The sequence below is a fragment of the Coffea eugenioides genome, chromosome 3, assembly GCF_003713205.1.
Source record: "Coffea eugenioides isolate CCC68of chromosome 3, Ceug_1.0, whole genome shotgun sequence".
Lineage (NCBI taxonomy): Eukaryota > Viridiplantae > Streptophyta > Magnoliopsida > Gentianales > Rubiaceae > Coffea > Coffea eugenioides.
Genome location: NC_040037.1, coordinates 1,608,399 through 1,624,858, shown reverse-complemented (window position 1 = coordinate 1,624,858; position 16,460 = coordinate 1,608,399). Strand labels below are relative to the sequence as shown.

At 36.1% G+C, this 16,460-nt stretch overlaps 3 protein-coding genes across 3 annotated transcripts; 1 reads left to right on the top strand and 2 right to left on the bottom strand.

Annotated features, from left to right (window-relative positions):
• Nucleotides 1-2,512: 2,512 nt before the first annotated feature.
• On the bottom strand, nt 2,513-3,693 carry LOC113764938 (peroxidase 5-like). Its single transcript, XM_027308982.1, has 2 exons — nt 3,484-3,693; nt 2,513-3,292 (listed from the first exon to the last, which is right to left on the bottom strand). The coding sequence occupies exons 1-2, from the start codon at nt 3,691-3,693 to the stop codon at nt 2,513-2,515; spliced, it is 990 nt and encodes a 329-aa protein (XP_027164783.1).
• A 6,045-nt stretch (nt 3,694-9,738) lies between these two features.
• On the top strand, nt 9,739-10,665 carry LOC113764769 (protein RALF-like 33). Its single transcript, XM_027308754.1, has one exon. It carries the CDS (start codon nt 9,923-9,925, stop codon nt 10,328-10,330), a length of 408 nt encoding a protein of 135 aa, XP_027164555.1. The 5' UTR covers nt 9,739-9,922; the 3' UTR covers nt 10,331-10,665.
• Nucleotides 10,666-12,111: 1,446 nt separating this feature from the next.
• Nucleotides 12,112-15,731, bottom strand: LOC113765769 (heat shock factor-binding protein). The gene is made up of 5 exons (XM_027310018.1): nt 15,598-15,731; nt 13,919-13,972; nt 13,645-13,668; nt 13,421-13,463; nt 12,112-12,548 (listed from the first exon to the last, which is right to left on the bottom strand). The coding sequence occupies exons 1-5, from the start codon at nt 15,598-15,600 to the stop codon at nt 12,406-12,408; spliced, it is 267 nt and encodes an 88-aa protein (XP_027165819.1). The 5' UTR covers nt 15,601-15,731; the 3' UTR covers nt 12,112-12,405.
• Between the last annotated feature and the right edge of the window lie 729 nt (nt 15,732-16,460).

Below are 16,460 nucleotides of genomic sequence, written 5' to 3'. Positions count from 1 at the left end.
TTGTCAAATTTTATCAATCACAAAATAGTGCCATTAGATATATCAATTGATGTATTTTGTAATTACAAGTCATCGTTGATCATTAAAGAAATTTTCAACATTTATTTCCATTAATTAGTGCTCAAATTACTTAATCATCAAATATTAGTAAAGGAAAAAGGAAGGAAAAGAAGAGCAGAATTTGAAAATTTTTCTTTTTAAAATCACAAGAATTATAGCAAACATCATGTCAAAAGAGATGATTAATCTGTTTTATCGAATCTTGTGATCATTAGTATAATTTTGTTGCTTATTTGTGTTGTCTAATTTATTGAATGTGAATTTTGTGAATGGTGAAATGTGTATATTAATTATTTCTAACTTTTAATTATTTTCATTCTTTTAGTAATACATCTTATATACATGCATAAGGGGTATTTATGAAATAAAAGTTTCATCGCTCTCCTTAAAGTATTTTTTTAATATTACTTTTTTTAATTGGACTAATTTTGTTATCAAAATCTTAATTTTAGAGGAGGTTTGTATAATAGTTATAAACATAAGGGGAGGCTAGTGTGATTGTCAAAAATTTTAGGGGAGGTTTCTAAAATTATCCCTTTTATTTTTTTCTTTTTGGCTGGGTTGCTGGTTTTAACTAATATTTAAGTTTGGGCCTCAAATTAGTTTACCATTTTACACCTAGACCCCTAATGTTTTTCTGCATCGTTCTTGGGCCCGATTGAAAACTTTAAGAGACAGTTAGTACTTGACTTAAACAACGACAGAACAATTTTGTCAATGAACAATTTTGTTTAAGAAAAGAAAGAAAAAGACCGTGGGGTTATAACTTATAACTGTAGCAAAATGATATTTGAGACAAGTCTGAGAAGATCAAATCGCCCATTAATAGCCCTATAGTTTGAACTTGGAGCATAAATGCCAAAATGAACAATTTGTAATCAACCAATTTTATGATTACGATTTGATCAAAAAGCTAATAAAAAGCTCCTAACCTGTTTGGATCATTAGATAGTGAAGAATGAAGATGTTGCCGTAAGTTATTATCACAAGCTCCTAACCTGTTTGGGCAATACTTTTTGTTTTTCTTGAATCTCGAGTACAGTGAAACTTTTGTTGGTGGCAAACGTGACAGGTAATTGCCAGAGTAGAGTAGTGATTTATGACCAAAAATAAAACTAAAAATTGGGTAAAAGTAAACGTGGATGGGTGAGAAAGGTTTACCATTTATGACCAGAAAACAAATAGTAATTGGGTTAAAGCTAATATGGATGGGGAAGAAAGGTTCATCAGATGGAAGAGCCCTCTACTGAACTTGTTTAAAGTAAATATGGAAAGGGCAGCAAGGAGAAACCCGAGTAACGCCGGAGCAGGAGGAGTTATCATAGACGCAGTGGGAAGATAGGTGTGGCAACGCCATGCCTGCTACCTAGGCTTTTAGTCTTGAGATAAATGAGATGGCCTGCCTCTCCTTAGAACCCCAAAAAAGAAAAAAAAAAATTTTTTTTAGTATTAAATTTATTTTTTTCAAGTAGAAAAGAGGTGTGGATTTAAAAAGTGATGAACGAAAATGAGATTAAATTTTAAGATTTTTAAATTGTGTGACCTCAATTTTAGCCACTAAATCGGATCTTTTCGACAACAAAAGGTTATTTAAAAATAATGAGCAACTAAGGGTTGTTTGATAATATAAAAAAGTGTTGAAACTAAACCTTTTCAGACATTCAGATATTTTGAGTGTTTGATAAATGAAAATCTATGTGCTGAATTTATTAAGCAGTGCTAAACTTGTGTGCACTTTTTTCAGCACAAAAATCCTAACTGAATGCTTAATTTTGATAAGAATCAATATAATTATTTCAACTATCTTATCTTATCTATCAAATCTACTCTTGTTTGTTAATTATATTCAAAATTCTTGTCTAATTAAAAAACTTGATATTTTCTATCTAACGGTTTAGGTTTCTCTTTTCTCCCTTTTTCATGACTTTCACTTCTTCTCCACACTCCTCATATAATATATTTCATCTTTTATATTAATTTGATTTAAAAATAAATATTGTTATTTTCATACCTAACAATTTTAAACTAATTAAATCATAGGTTCTATTTCTTTTTTGAATGAAAAGATATAAAGGCAAAATTGTCAACTTAAATTTATTAAGCATTCAGTTATAAATATTTATTAAACAGTATAAATAGGTTTAACATTATAATTCAGACATTCATATATTTCTTTTCAGTATTTAAAATTCAGCAAATTAATTGTTTCAGTATTCAGATTCAGTTTTATCAAAAGAACCTAAGTATGAATAAAAAGAAATGAAGCATTTATTTATTGTAAATGTCTCGGGATAACGGCAAAAATCCTCCAATTAAGTACATCAAAAGCACACACTCATTTATTTCTAATTCCAATATACATGAAAGCAACACATGACTGTTAAAAAAAATAAAAATAAAAATAAACAGAAAAAGCAATTAGCACCCCAAAGAAACATGGAATTTTTCTAAGTCAAAAGTTTACGAAGTGGCAGTTCTTCCTTATCTCTCCTCGAGTTCCCGTGAGGAGTTCAATTGAGCCCATTCGCACCATAGCAGCTGCAAATTTCCGAGCCCACAAATTTTCATGGTCTGCATTGTTCTTCACCATCTTTCTTGTTGAAGGAGTTGTCCAGAGGACTTGATCAGAAAACAGCAACCCTTTATGCTTCTCCAGATTCTTATAGTAATGATTATCAAGTCGGTCAGGTGTTGTTGGATCAAATGACACCACCTGATTAGGACCTGTGCTAGCACTTGGGGAAATTCTTGGACATTGGCTTCTCAAGTAATTTGCATAAGCAGGATCAAGAGATGGATCTTGCGAGTATTTTGAGTTGAATGAGTACAAACGATGGACGAAATTCGAGCAGTGAGAGCCGCCTATGGAATGAGCACCAGAAAGTGTTACCATTTCCTCTAATGACAACCTTTTTCTGGCAAAATTTTCTGTAAGCACTGTAACATTGGAAGTTGCCATCGGGAGATTTTCAGCTGCTTCGGAGGCTCGTGAAATTGTTCCGTCGCGACGCCCGCTGGGAACAGCGTAGTGTATTCCACCAGCCCTGGAAACACCATCTCTAGCCGCAAAGGCAATAATGTCTGCACAAGAAACTGTATTTGGACATTGAGCTTCTATCTTGGCCTTGGCCTCATCAATCAACTCAAAGCCTTGTACACCAAAGTTGGCGGGGCCATCTTTTTCAGCAACATTTCCTGGTACTGAATTCAGAAGAACCGATGCATCACAACCCTGCAAATTACGATGAAGTATTTTACTAAGTAGCACTAAAATAACAGTTTCCACAATCATGAATGATGCCATGTAGTTGCACAGATGGCTGCAACTATTCATTCAAACCAAACTGCATGCATTAGTTTTTTTTTCCCCCTTTAAGGGGAAAAAAAAAAGGAACCATATGCGTAGTATCTAAGATCCATTACCCTGACAAAACAGTCATGGAAGTGAAGTCTAATGAGAGCAGGAGCTATCCCTGAATCATTAGCATATGCTTGGCTTACAACACTTTCCACTATAGCTTCTGCTGATGGACATGTCTTTCGATAGAAGCCCACTTGCAAAGATGCAACTTTTGCTGAATAGCTCAAAAAAGTTGCAAGAAAAATTGTCAAACAAGTGAACGGATATGCCATTTTTTTTTCCCAGTGAAGCTGATTAATCCTAGTATGCTGAAGTGTATATAGGTCTAATTAAACTTAAGCTAATGTTCTTGGATAATTATGAGAAATAAAGAGAGCGATGTTGAGTTTGATGCGGAGTTCACAAGGTTTGGAGAGTGCAATTTATAGCATGCTTGCTGGAGAGTTCAAATTTGAGTTGAAAGCTAAGATCCGCAGAAATGCTAGAACAGGCAATACCGGAGAGATGCTTGGCAAAACTGCTTTGACTATAAAATTCTCTAGATAATAATAAACAGATAAAGGCGTGTGCCTGCCACAGGATTTCCTCAAGTCATTGTTAACTTTAGAATTAAAATATGCTAAGAATGCTTAGCTGGTCATCCAACACAAACCGCGGCTTCACCAACTCTTTTGATTCCATTTTGCAATCATAATTAAAGGACTACTAAACTTGGGATGCAGATATTAACCATGGTATAGACTGAAGTTAATCGGGTTGATTGAGGAATGACAAGAAACAAAACAATGCTCGAAACTTAGATTGCCATCAATCATTCTCCTATTTTAGAAATCCCTTTTCGATCCTATCTTCTCATGAAGAAGTGTTGCTAAACTCAATAGTGCTGATGATCATGACCTTGGTTAAACTTCATCATTGGATACAAATGCTATGTTACATGACAGATCTAAGCTGAAATATTGCAGAATTGAAGTGCAGATGTATAGTTGTAGATTAACCATAAACCATTCACAACTATTGATGTCAAAACCTTGGTTATTGCAAGTGGTATGAATATATGCATCCGCCTGTGTGAACGTCTGAAAAGTAATGGAGAAGAAAAAGATGCCATCCTAGAAAATTGAATGAAGGAACAGTCAGGAAACTAGTTCTGCTGTCTTCGGATTTGGGGGGAGTACATCAGTCTATCCTTCTCCAGCTTAGACAAAAAAAAAATTTTTGGATGAAAATTCTGTTTAAATTAATTTATTCCATATAAGGACAAAATTCGTGGTCGTGTAAAATTTGCATTCTTCTTCTATAGATTATCATATATGGTAGGAGTAGCACTTAGTTTGAAACCTTGAAAGCATTCCGAATTTTGGTAATGTCTTCGTCCTACATTTGTTTCTTAGGGGTGCTTGAGAAGCGATTAAGGTTGATTTTCAAATTATCTTTGCTTTTATGTACAACAAGTATAGATAATTTCAGTTTAGCTCAGTAATATAATTTTTGCTAGGTCATAAAATAAAACAAACTCTAAAAGCAACCAACCTCTTTCTTGCTTGTTGTACTAGTGATCTGAAAATTTGGCCAGTTTGACCGGTCGAACCGTCAACTGGTCATGTCTCCAATCTGATTCAATAGCTGACCCCAAAAATTTAATTGAACCGGTCAAATTTAATCAAAAATTAATTAAACCAATAAAAATTGGATGATTAAGCCAAATTTACTGACTTCTTTACTTTTTAAAATAAATATTACATCTTTACACATTATTTAAAATTAAAATAATTTTAAAAAAATACTAATTAAACCTTTGAATCGAGCGAATCACAAACCAAAAGCTCTTCCAATTCATTTTCTGATCCAGATTTAAAAACATTGCTTTTCACAAAGGTTCTTATCGACTTCATTGAATGGTTACCATAGCCCTTGATGAATAATGGTTATGTTATGAGCCCCAAGTTGTAAAAACACATTTCTCTAAAGAGTTCGGTTGCTTCAAATAAAAACCTTTGTGACTGGGGCTATGGTTACCCAATAGTGAAAAAGTCTTTCCCGCCCCCCGAAGCTTTATTGGGGACGGCACATAACTGGATCTAATTCGACCAGAAACTCCTTGGTTCACCCACAGGTGTTAGGTATTGGAAAGGAAACCCTCGTAAAGAAAAAAGAATAGACGGGCTGGAACTCTGGCCCAGTGAATGATGAGTTCAACGAAGGCCTTGTTTGCCTCGGCATCAAATAGTTCAATACCTGTCCTTGTCTGTGTGCTTGAAAACTTTCTAATTCAGCCCAAAAGCTACCCACAAACTTTCTTTATTAGTATTGTTTTTTCCTTTGACAAATTGGATCCTCTATATGCTAATTCTCGAGGGAAAAAACAAAAGAGAAAAAGGGCTGTGCCACACGGATCCCGTCTTGAAATGAGAGAATGGCCTTGCTAATTAACTAAGACATGGTCTACTAATTAGTCAAACCTTTCAGCTGCTGCAAGGGAAATTAAATTTTTGGGTTTTACTTTTTGTCAAAAGCCACAAAACATCTACTAACAAGAGGTTTGTTACCGAATCAAGTCGAATTCGAGTTGCTTCACTCGAATAAAAAATGCTTGAACTTGAACTTGTCGAACTCGAGTTTGAACTTAATTTTTTTTTTTTTTTTACTTGAACTCGAATTCAAACTCAAGTTCAATCAAAATGAGTTCAATCAAATTTAATCAATCTCAATTGAATTTTTGAACTTGATTTTTTTAGTTAATCTTTCACAATTTTATACTAAATGATTATAAATTATATTATAAATGCACTGCTCAATAAGGTTCGACCAGTGCCGGGACTTTAATTTTTTCTGTCATAAATGCATTGCTCAACTTAATTACCTTCTTATTAAGTATGTAGCAGTTGAAACTCGACTCAAACTCGACTTTGACTAATACGAGTAGTTTGATTAGTTTGCAGCCTAACTAATTAATAGTAAGTCCCAATAGTTCTTTTGCCAGGAGGGAAGGCATATATCTTTTTCGTTAGTGGAAGAGTGAATGGCCGAAATGGTCACTTAACTATTTAAAATGGCACCCTTTGGTCATCAAACTTTTTTTGTAGCCAAAAAAGTCACTAAACTCACGTAAACGCACCAGCGAAGTCATTTTACCGAATTTTAGCGGTGAATCATCCGGTTACAAGGGTCTTGAGTTGAATAAATATTCTGATATGGGCAAAAATGTCCAAAAGATTATTGGGGCAAGTGAACTCATAGATTGTTTCATTCCCAAAGTTGACCAATTGATCGACATTCACTTCATCTTCTCCGGTGAAGTTTACTAGCTGGGAACACTTCACTTTTCAATTTGACCCAGCGTAGAAGTTTACTGGTTGTGACCGAGATTCACTCTCCTCTCTGTCTCGTCACTTCCGACCTCCCTACTATCCCTATCCGCCCCACCACTAACCCCGACCCAACATCCAACTCCGACGACGATGACCCTTTGAGCCCATAGGTTTCATCACTGCTTTCTCAATTTGGTCTCTCGAGCCATACCCATTATTTGCTCAGTCTTCGATTTCCTTCGCCAGCCACCTAGCTGAGTTGGAAAGAGTCTTGGCAGTTCCAATGACTACACCCAGCCAAAAAAAAAAAAAATGTTTACCCAGAAAAATGTTTTTTTTCTTTTACAGAAAAAGAAAAGAACAGAATGATACTTTTTTTTTGTATTTCCGCAGCCGTGTGCTCCCATCCGTCACCAGTGGGTTGCCGAGGGCAGCCGTTGAAGGGAGTGCTGTGCTATCCCAATAAATTTGCGCAGCTGGAAAATCTTTCAGATGATGTGTGGTTGCATTTACAGAAAACTCGGTCGTCTTCTGCACCTCAATCTCCAACTCCTCTATCGCCACGTGGTATGGTGGATCGGGGTAGAAGGAAATCTGTGGATAATACCAGCGAGGAGGTTGTTTCTTCTCAGCAGCTTAAGGATTTCCAAGTTGGTATTGGTGATCGTTTAAGGAAGTTGGACCTCTTTGTGGCTGACTGTCCGCGTTCGGCACTATTGGATTCCAAAGACATTGAATTGCCTATATTGATGGTCAGAGATCAAGGGGAAGCTCTTTAGAAAAGTAACCTAGGAGGGATTTACCAACCGCATACAAAGAAAGCGTTCTGAAATCTATGGAATGAGGTAAAGGAAGGTCAATTCTGCCTACCTAAAGGGCAGAAGAACCAGACTCTTGATCTGAGTGGAAAGACTCCTCTTTCCAGATGTGACTAGAAAATTGCCCAAAAGAGGCATGTCGGCATCAGCGGAGTCAAGGGCTTTCATAGTATATAGTGCTTCCCCGATGATAGAAGGTCGAATCAAAGCGACTGGAAAAAATCCCTATATTCTGACTGCCCATTCCTTTCCAGGGATCGAAAACTCTAACTCGAAATATCATAAGAAAAGAGCGCTCCGTCATGCAACCTTTCTCTTCTATACGATACCACCATTTTACCGCCGGAGAAGACGAAGTCAATATATGGGTTCAAAAGTGGTTTGGGAATGAGACAATCTATGGCTTCACCTATTCCAATAACCTTTCAGACATTTTTGCCCCTTGACTATATTCCTCCATTCCACGTTGCCTATGCCACCGGATGAGAAACCGCTGAAATTCGGTAAAATGGCTCCGCTGGAGAGTTTTTGCGAGTTTAGTGACCTTTTCGGCCACAAAAAAAGTTTGGTGATCAAAGGGTGCCATTTTTAATAGTTTAGTGATCTTTTGGGCCATTCACTCTTAGTGGAATTACACATGTGAGCGAGTGGCGTCCTACCGTAAACCAGAAGAGAGGGAACGGAGTAAGTGGTTGACAGCTGGTGACGAGTGGAACTCAATCGATATGATTTGACTAATACAATGCGGTGTAGTATGTGGAGCTTGTTGATTTGCCAAATCACGTCCATGGCACACGTAATTGTAGACACAAAGAATAACTCTAAACTGAGTGATGAGCTTTTTTTGTAAACAGGAGACTTTTTCAAAACGTATGTGGTAGTGCTTCAGCCAAGAAAAAAGGAAAAAGAATACGCGGAAATGGTAAAATGGTCACAGATGATTGATACAATCTGGGCTGGCTTCAATTAAGATCCAACCAGGCTATAGAGAATGGCGTGCGTAATGGGGAAGCGGTGCTCGAATTTAAGTCCATGCAGCAAAATTAGGCTTTTATAGTAAATGCTTGGGGTTGAGGAGGGATGCGTCAATTCAAAGCATGAATTGCTTAAATTCTACTAGAACTCTGCAGCAAAATTATCTACATCTAGTAGTAAATGAATTGTCTCTCTTGCTACTTTGTTGCTTCAAATTTGTTTTGCCGCAGGTAGGATAATAACCTTAAAACATCAGCTATATTATATTATTATGGTAGTTGCATTTTTGGCTATAGAGTTTGAAGATAAAAAATAAAAAAAAAGGAACATTTAATCAATGCATGATTGAATGAACTTTTACTTCGTGATCATATGAAAAGCTACAGGTTGTGTTTGGATTGCATTTTCCGTGATTTTTCCAAATTGGAGCCACCCTTGCATCCATCCACCGTCAAAAATCATCATCCACACCATATCTTCTTTGCACTTTGAACCATGCTAAGCTAGACATTTCGATCTCTGTTTGGATTGCATTTTTCTAAACTTTTTATAGATAAATTATTGTAACAATTTGGTATATATAAAAGAAAAAAATGATTAAAAAATGTGTTCATATAAAACGTAACAATTTTTCTTTAAAAAATTGACCCCATCTCATCCTCTAAACCTCATAGTAGAGTATTACACCAACCCGAATAAATGTCCACAGCTTATATAGCTTAAAGGTAGCACATCGTGGCCTGCAATGCCTCCTTCCTCCCAATCAAATTTGCCTACTGAACCATTGTCAAATGGGCAAAATGATCATTTAACATAAGCAGACACAATAGTGAGTGTATTAACGGTGCATAATTCTTAAATTTTATACAATTTTTAATGAACATTATACCTTCATTTAACTGATATATATATATATATATCTATAGATAGCTAGAGAAATTCCAAAGGGTAAAAGAGGATCTAAAACACTTCCAAGTCCAGTTGAACACATCATAGGTTCTTAATTTTACACCCAAATTAGCTCTCAGTTGAGATTGCAGATCAAAATTTTCCGGTCCGGTTCATTTGTTTCTAAGTCTCAAGGCTTGCCATCATGAAAAGGTAAAGTGAAAAATATAACAACATACTAATAAAATTGCTAGTAAAAAAATAAAAAAATGGCATGGTCCATAAATAATCATAACGTCAAGGTCATTCTCAAAGTCCAATTTCCCATATAATTCCATCTCCTCCTTTCTCTCTCCTGTTCCCTAGAGCCAAGACTCTTTTCCTTTCTTCTCACTTCTCTTGAGCCTTCAAGAGCAAACAGAGAAGGCCAAAAAAAAAAAAAAAAACCCAGAAACACAGACCACACCCCAAGTTTAGCAAAGAAAAAAGACAGGAAAAGCAAAAGCAGAATGGTGAAGCCAAGTGCTGGGCTTTTCTTGATCTCAGCAACCCTGTTTGCAGCGACAATGCTGGTATCATTCTGGGCCGTGGGGGATGCAGCAAGTGGGTCCCACGAGCTAAGCTACTACTTCCCGGCGGTGACCGCCTCAACGGCGTCGTTCTGCAATGGGGGCTCAATTGAGAGCTGCCTGATGAGTGAGCAAGAAGAAGATGATGATCAGGGGGAGCTGGAGATGGACTCAGAAACCAACCGGCGCATTTTGTATTGGAGGAGAAGGTACATTAGCTACGGTGCGCTGACGAGGGACAGAGTACCATGTTCCAGACGGGGTTACTCTTACTACAACTGCCGACCTGGTCGTCCGGTGAATCCTTACAACCGAGGCTGCAATGCCATCACCCGTTGCCGCCGGTGAAGCCTCACTAATTCCGGTGGTTTCTGGACCTTGTTCAAAAATGGATTGGTCACGGGCATATCTATCTGTTCATGACAATAATAGTATTTTATTGCTGCGCTACCTACTAAATGGTCTACTGCTGCTTTTTTTTTTAATTTTATTTTTTAAATTATTACTATTATTTTAATTTTGGAATGAGCCAGCTGTTTCTGTTTCTGCATTATCATTACTTTTCTTTGTTGCTTTCCTCAGCATAATTTTGCCTGTCAGTTTCTCTCGTTTACGGCACGAGGGATACATTTGTTGTCATAAAATTTCTACCTTTTGAAACAAAAATTGGTCATTCTGTTTTTTTTTTCTCTTGTAATTAGGAAATATTTGATAATTTATGACCATCACTCATCAACTGATGTAGTGAGGAGAACCAATTTATCCTAAATTCTCCGTTCACGTAGTGTGGCTTAATTCGCGACAAGAATAGGAATAGAGAGAGGGAGAGACTGTGTATATAGTATTCTGATAGATGGGGAAATCATCGCTGGATATGCAATTCGTAAGATCTAAAGGATTCTGCTTCCTCCTTTACTTTGTGGTGAATTTTATTTTATTTTTTTTTTTCAATTTTGGGATTTGTGAGTGTTGGTCGGTTTCTTTCGGGACCAATGACTAATTGAAAACCATATCCCACTAGATGGATTCCATAATTCTTGAGCAGAAAGCTGTATTCTGCATTTTTCCCAGGTTCTTCCTATTTCTCAACTTTAACATCATTTGCCATGAATGAAATGGGTTACTCGTATGGACAGAATCAGAGAGGCCGCAACCAGCATTTTACTTTTTTGTGGGGGTAAGAAAAACCAGCAGTTTACTCACTCGCCCAATGATGATTGATGAAAGATAGACCTCTCTGTAACAGTGCAATATATCTAGACCTTCATTTACTTTCTAAGTTTAGCAAGAAGATTTTCTGATTTACCGGCAATAATGGTTTGAAGGACCAATTTCCAAAAGAGGTGCTACGAATTCAGGACAATGATCAATAAAGGAATAATAACAAGGACTAAAAACAAAGAGAAATAACAATTCCACAGTTCGTGGACTGGGAGCATCACAGCCTCGAAGAAACAAAGCATGGGCATAGCAAGCACTAAATTAGTAGGTTTCATATACTCATATCATATTACTACTTGAGTTGGTAGTGGTAACAGATTTTTAATGAAATGGATAATGAGATGCCATTTCATGATTTTCATCTGTGTTCAAAACAGAAAAGTAATCTCCCCATAGTTAAACCCTCCTATTGAAAAATGATGTAACACCAACCTCAGTTGAAATACAACCAAAAATTAGCAGTCGGAACGCATACCACAGCTAATAAAGTGAAAAAACCATCAAGTACACAAGTCACCGACAGATTTCTAAGGTCATTGTCATATCCTGAACAAAGAGAAACCTCACACATAGCTATCAATTATTTCCTTCAATTAAAATCAGGAAAACCGGTATTTATCAACTGACCAATGGCAACCATCACATGCTCCGGGTTTTAAGGCACACATTTTATGTCCCACAACTATAGAACTAATACTAACTGCAAAATCATTTCCAGCATGATAGGCCTACAGAGCTGGAAACTTTCAGAGCTTTCAGGATCAAAAAAAGGTACAATTTATGGGATGTTTGCAGTAGAACCTGGATCCTTCACAATTTATGGGATTCAGCAAGTTGCCACCAGCCAGGTTGCTTGGATTTGCAGCTGCACGTGTAAAAGTACACTATCTACCAGTACAAAGAAACCATTTGTATTAAATGGCGCTGCACTTTAAACTCAGTCATTCTCGATATTTATAAGAACAAACAACCAAATGAGTTCTTATAACGCTTTTCAAGTTCTACACGATTCACAAACAGATTTAAGGAATAAAAACGGCAAACCAGAAGGCACTCCATATCTTGGTACAATGATAGGCAGAGAATGCCATGGCAGATGAAATTAGGCATTCCAAGTAGTCACAAAATTATCGTTTACTGTTTCCAACTAATAGTATCATGACCAACCCACAAATATCCAACGCAACATGTCATTGCTCAATCTAAGCAGAATCATCAGCTGACTTTGGCTCATCTTTTGACTTCGGCTGTGCTGACGGAGATGGAGAGCCCTCTTGACCCATCTCAGCTCTAAGATCATTGATGCTCTGTTCCAACTCATCAATCCGGTTGCCCATCTCATCAAGTGGAAACATGGTTAAGAAAATGCATGCCTTAAGGCCCTGAATCTCATTGATGGATGAAAGCAAAATCTGCTTCACATTTGGAGGACAGCAGGCACAAAATAAAAAGTAAACTGGCATATATCAACTTAAGAAGTTTTCGTTTCCCCCCCTTTCTGTTTCCTCTTTTTCCTTGTTTTCTTCTATAACTAAATGACAAATTCAGCTCTTCACGGGAATAATGCATCTATGAATTTAATGATAGCATTCTAGAAGAGTTCTAAATCTTGTATTTAAACAGTGATTACCAAAAACATCAACATCACTATAAGAAAGACAATCAAACTTCAGTAACACATTTTTTGGTCCATCCAAGTGCCTCAATGTTTGACACCGTATGAAGAAACCAAGGTGTAATGGGGCCTATCTAACAACAACCCCAATTTCCAAATTCAATTGCTTAAAACACTATAATTACCATGTAAACTCTAAAAAAAAAATCAGAAAAAGTATTGAAATGTCCAATACAATTATTATTGTGCATGTATGGCATACAAACTACTCATGCAACTTTGACAACAACAAAGCAAAAGGTCCAAACTGCCCTTTGACTGCAAATCTCCACCTACTGTATAAGAACAGTATTTCCTCCTTTGGAGATCACAGATTAATGCTGGCACCACATAACAAGAGGGAGCTGCATGCTATAGTCTTAACTACATGAGAAGTTAATGAATAGATTTCCAAGCAAAGAAGGCAAGATATTAGAACAGACAACAGATAACTTTTGCACTTAACTAAATTGATATACAGCATCTAAGAGAAGTTTATAAGACAAAGATATCAAAGTCATTATTTCATCAACAGAATGGACATGGATAAAATGGAAGGATATTCTTTGTAATAATTGATTCCGACATTGCTTGAAACCTGGATTGCTGAAATAGAAATGGCGTATGAGTGTCAACACAGCTTATTTAAAAGTTTGTGCATGACTAAAACAAATATATTACAGCCCAAAGCTATAGAAAGAAGAAAATGGTGCAGATTCAGAGTGAAATGAAAATAATAAAGAAACTAAGACCACAATAAAGAAGAAAAAAGAAGATGCAGACATACCATTTGTTGAAGAAGGTTTTGTACCTGTTAAAAATAAACATAGTCAGCGACTAGCACAAAGAGACAATATCAGATATTGCATAATAAGGATAACTTTCAGCCAGATAGCAAACGCTCAGACATACGCCGCCAGAATTGAGAATGAAAAATTAGTCAACAGTAACTGACAACCAGTAAGACCATACGTAATCACAAGATATTGAAAATGTAGGAATGCTCTTAGCGTAAACAAAATTTCACAACACAGGATAAATCACAGAGAAAGGATGCTTACAAAAGCAGTCATATCAGCAGTGCTTTGCTTTGAAGCATCACCATCATGCCCATCCTGCCAGCAAAAGAACACAGTATAATTTACACAGATGAAGGGCCATAAAAAGGCATTTCTTTGGATTTAAGTTACATCATACATGAGTTCTATGTTCTTTCAATTTGAATCTTATAGCAATCAAAAGGTACAAACGCATCATCTAAATTTTAACGAGCCGACCTTATTATCACCAATACAAGCAGATTTCAAAGCAACAGCACATCCAGTTAAATATGTAGTCACTAGTGACGATAACGCTTAAGATGTCAGACCCCATACTTATCTAGAATTTTAGAGTATGATATTACAAAACAATACCTGTGTGCTTATCAATGACATCTATTATGATGCTGGTAAGGTCCCACGTAATGATTCCTCCAGAGAGGTACCACTATCTCTCAGGTGGAAACCAAAGAATGAATCAGAAATCATGGAACCCAGTGACAATGTTGAGTGTGCTTATTGTAGAAAGAAAAAAATGATAATTATTAAGGACTAATGAAGATTGTTATCCACTCTTCAAACTATCATTTAGGAACAAGACAACATCTCAACTATTAAAATTTCAGAACAAATCTTATGCTGCCAACTTTTTTTCCCGTCTTTTTTCACCAAGATGGTCAAACACAATACCATTCCATATAAAATGGGATAAAAAAGCTTCAATTAGTTGGTCAATATCTTCCTTTTGACAACCAAAATAAGTTAATAACCTAAAGAGCAAATCCCCACAGAAAAAAGAAACTTCAAATAACTCCTCATCCACAAACTAGTTGGAGGTAATTTCTTTTTTTTTAGTTAATTTCGTTACTAGTTAAAAGACTAATATCCATGCTAAACAACACAACATCGTCTTTTGAAATCTAGATACATCGACTTAAGAAATCAATCATAACATTTTATAGCAAACCTGTCCTTTCTAATATTATTAGTTCAAACCCCACAAAAGTGTATAGTACCCAGTCATTCATATTTGGCTAAATAGTACATTTAATACCCAATCATCTTTTTAACACGCAGGTACACCAGCTGATGAAATCGATCTATACTATTTCCACCCAAACAAACCTTAAAGTTCTCCTTCAAAACACAAGGAGTTTCCAGATTTCGAGAATTATTGCATCTATCACTTTCCTTTGAAAGAAAAAAATCCAATTAAACTGTGCCCCTAACTTTCCTTTTTGATAGAACAACAATGCGGAAAGAGAAGGTAAGGCCACACCACAATGAGCCAGGCGCAGCTAAACACTGAGCAGGGAACCATATACTTCCTAGAAGGGTAGCCAGTAGCCACATAGAGACCCCATCCATGTCCCTAATTTTTGTTTCATCCCTAAGCGTTTTCTAAAAAAGTAAAAGGAAAAACCAAAAAGCACGTACAGCGTAAAACAGATAACAGATCAAGCATACTCGCAACAAAATTAAACATCACCAAAATCAGAAATTTTACAACCAGAAATCATTCATTGCTTACAATGGAACAACAATTTGCAGCAAATATAAGGAAATTAAACCAAACCCTAGAAGCTAATTTGTGCGAAGCAGATTCGAAGCAAAAGAGATATTTCTGCTGAGTAAACAGATAAATCAATTGATACGAACGGAAATACGAACATGGAAATTGAATTTAGCTACGACATTACCATTTTCTCGGCGTTCTCAGTGGCTGTTGGCCCGAAAGAAGGAGACACAGTTAGTGTGTGAGTGTGTTTGGCTTTCCCCTTTACAGAACGAAGAAAAGAATGATGTGGGTGTGATTTTGAATTTGATTGGCAAGCTCGCAAATGTGTAAATTAGGAAGACGCTTGGATGATGCGAAATGACAAAATTCTCCCCTCCAACAAACTTTTTTTTTTTTGGCTCCTTTATTGAGTTGTCTTTTCTTTTCTCTTTTTTTCTTGTTTTCTAAAATGCAAGGAGCCTTCGCATATCATGATGGTTGGTAAGAAGACAGGAATATTTGTTACGGAAAATCTACAAGAAAATGCATAGGTATGTACATATCTTCTCTTCAAGCTACGTTTAAGGATGTAAATTAATCAAGCTATTCAATTCTAACTTGCAAGTAATTAAGTTAAAGGTTCAACTCAAATTCGAATTAATTTCGAGTTATTTGACAAGGAAATTGAGTCGAGTTCGAATAGAAAAAAAAATAAAACTCAAATACTCGTAAAGTTATTATCAAATGGTGTATTTATGATATAATTTTTAATAACAAATTAAAATTTTATGAAATTTACTAGAAAAATGGGTTTGAAAACTTGATTGAATTCAATTAAACTTGATTTAGTCAAAATCGAGTTCAAGTTCGCAATTATTTTTGCTCAAACAGAGTTTGAGTTGTGCACCGCTCCAATTTAATTTAACTTGATAGCAGCCTTTGTTGTGAATGGAAGCACATTATGTCAAAGTTAATAGAATCTCAATGAAGTTGAGAATGAGTTTGAGTTCAAAATTAGTAAATTGTACTTGATATATCTGAAATATATATGTATATAAAAAATAA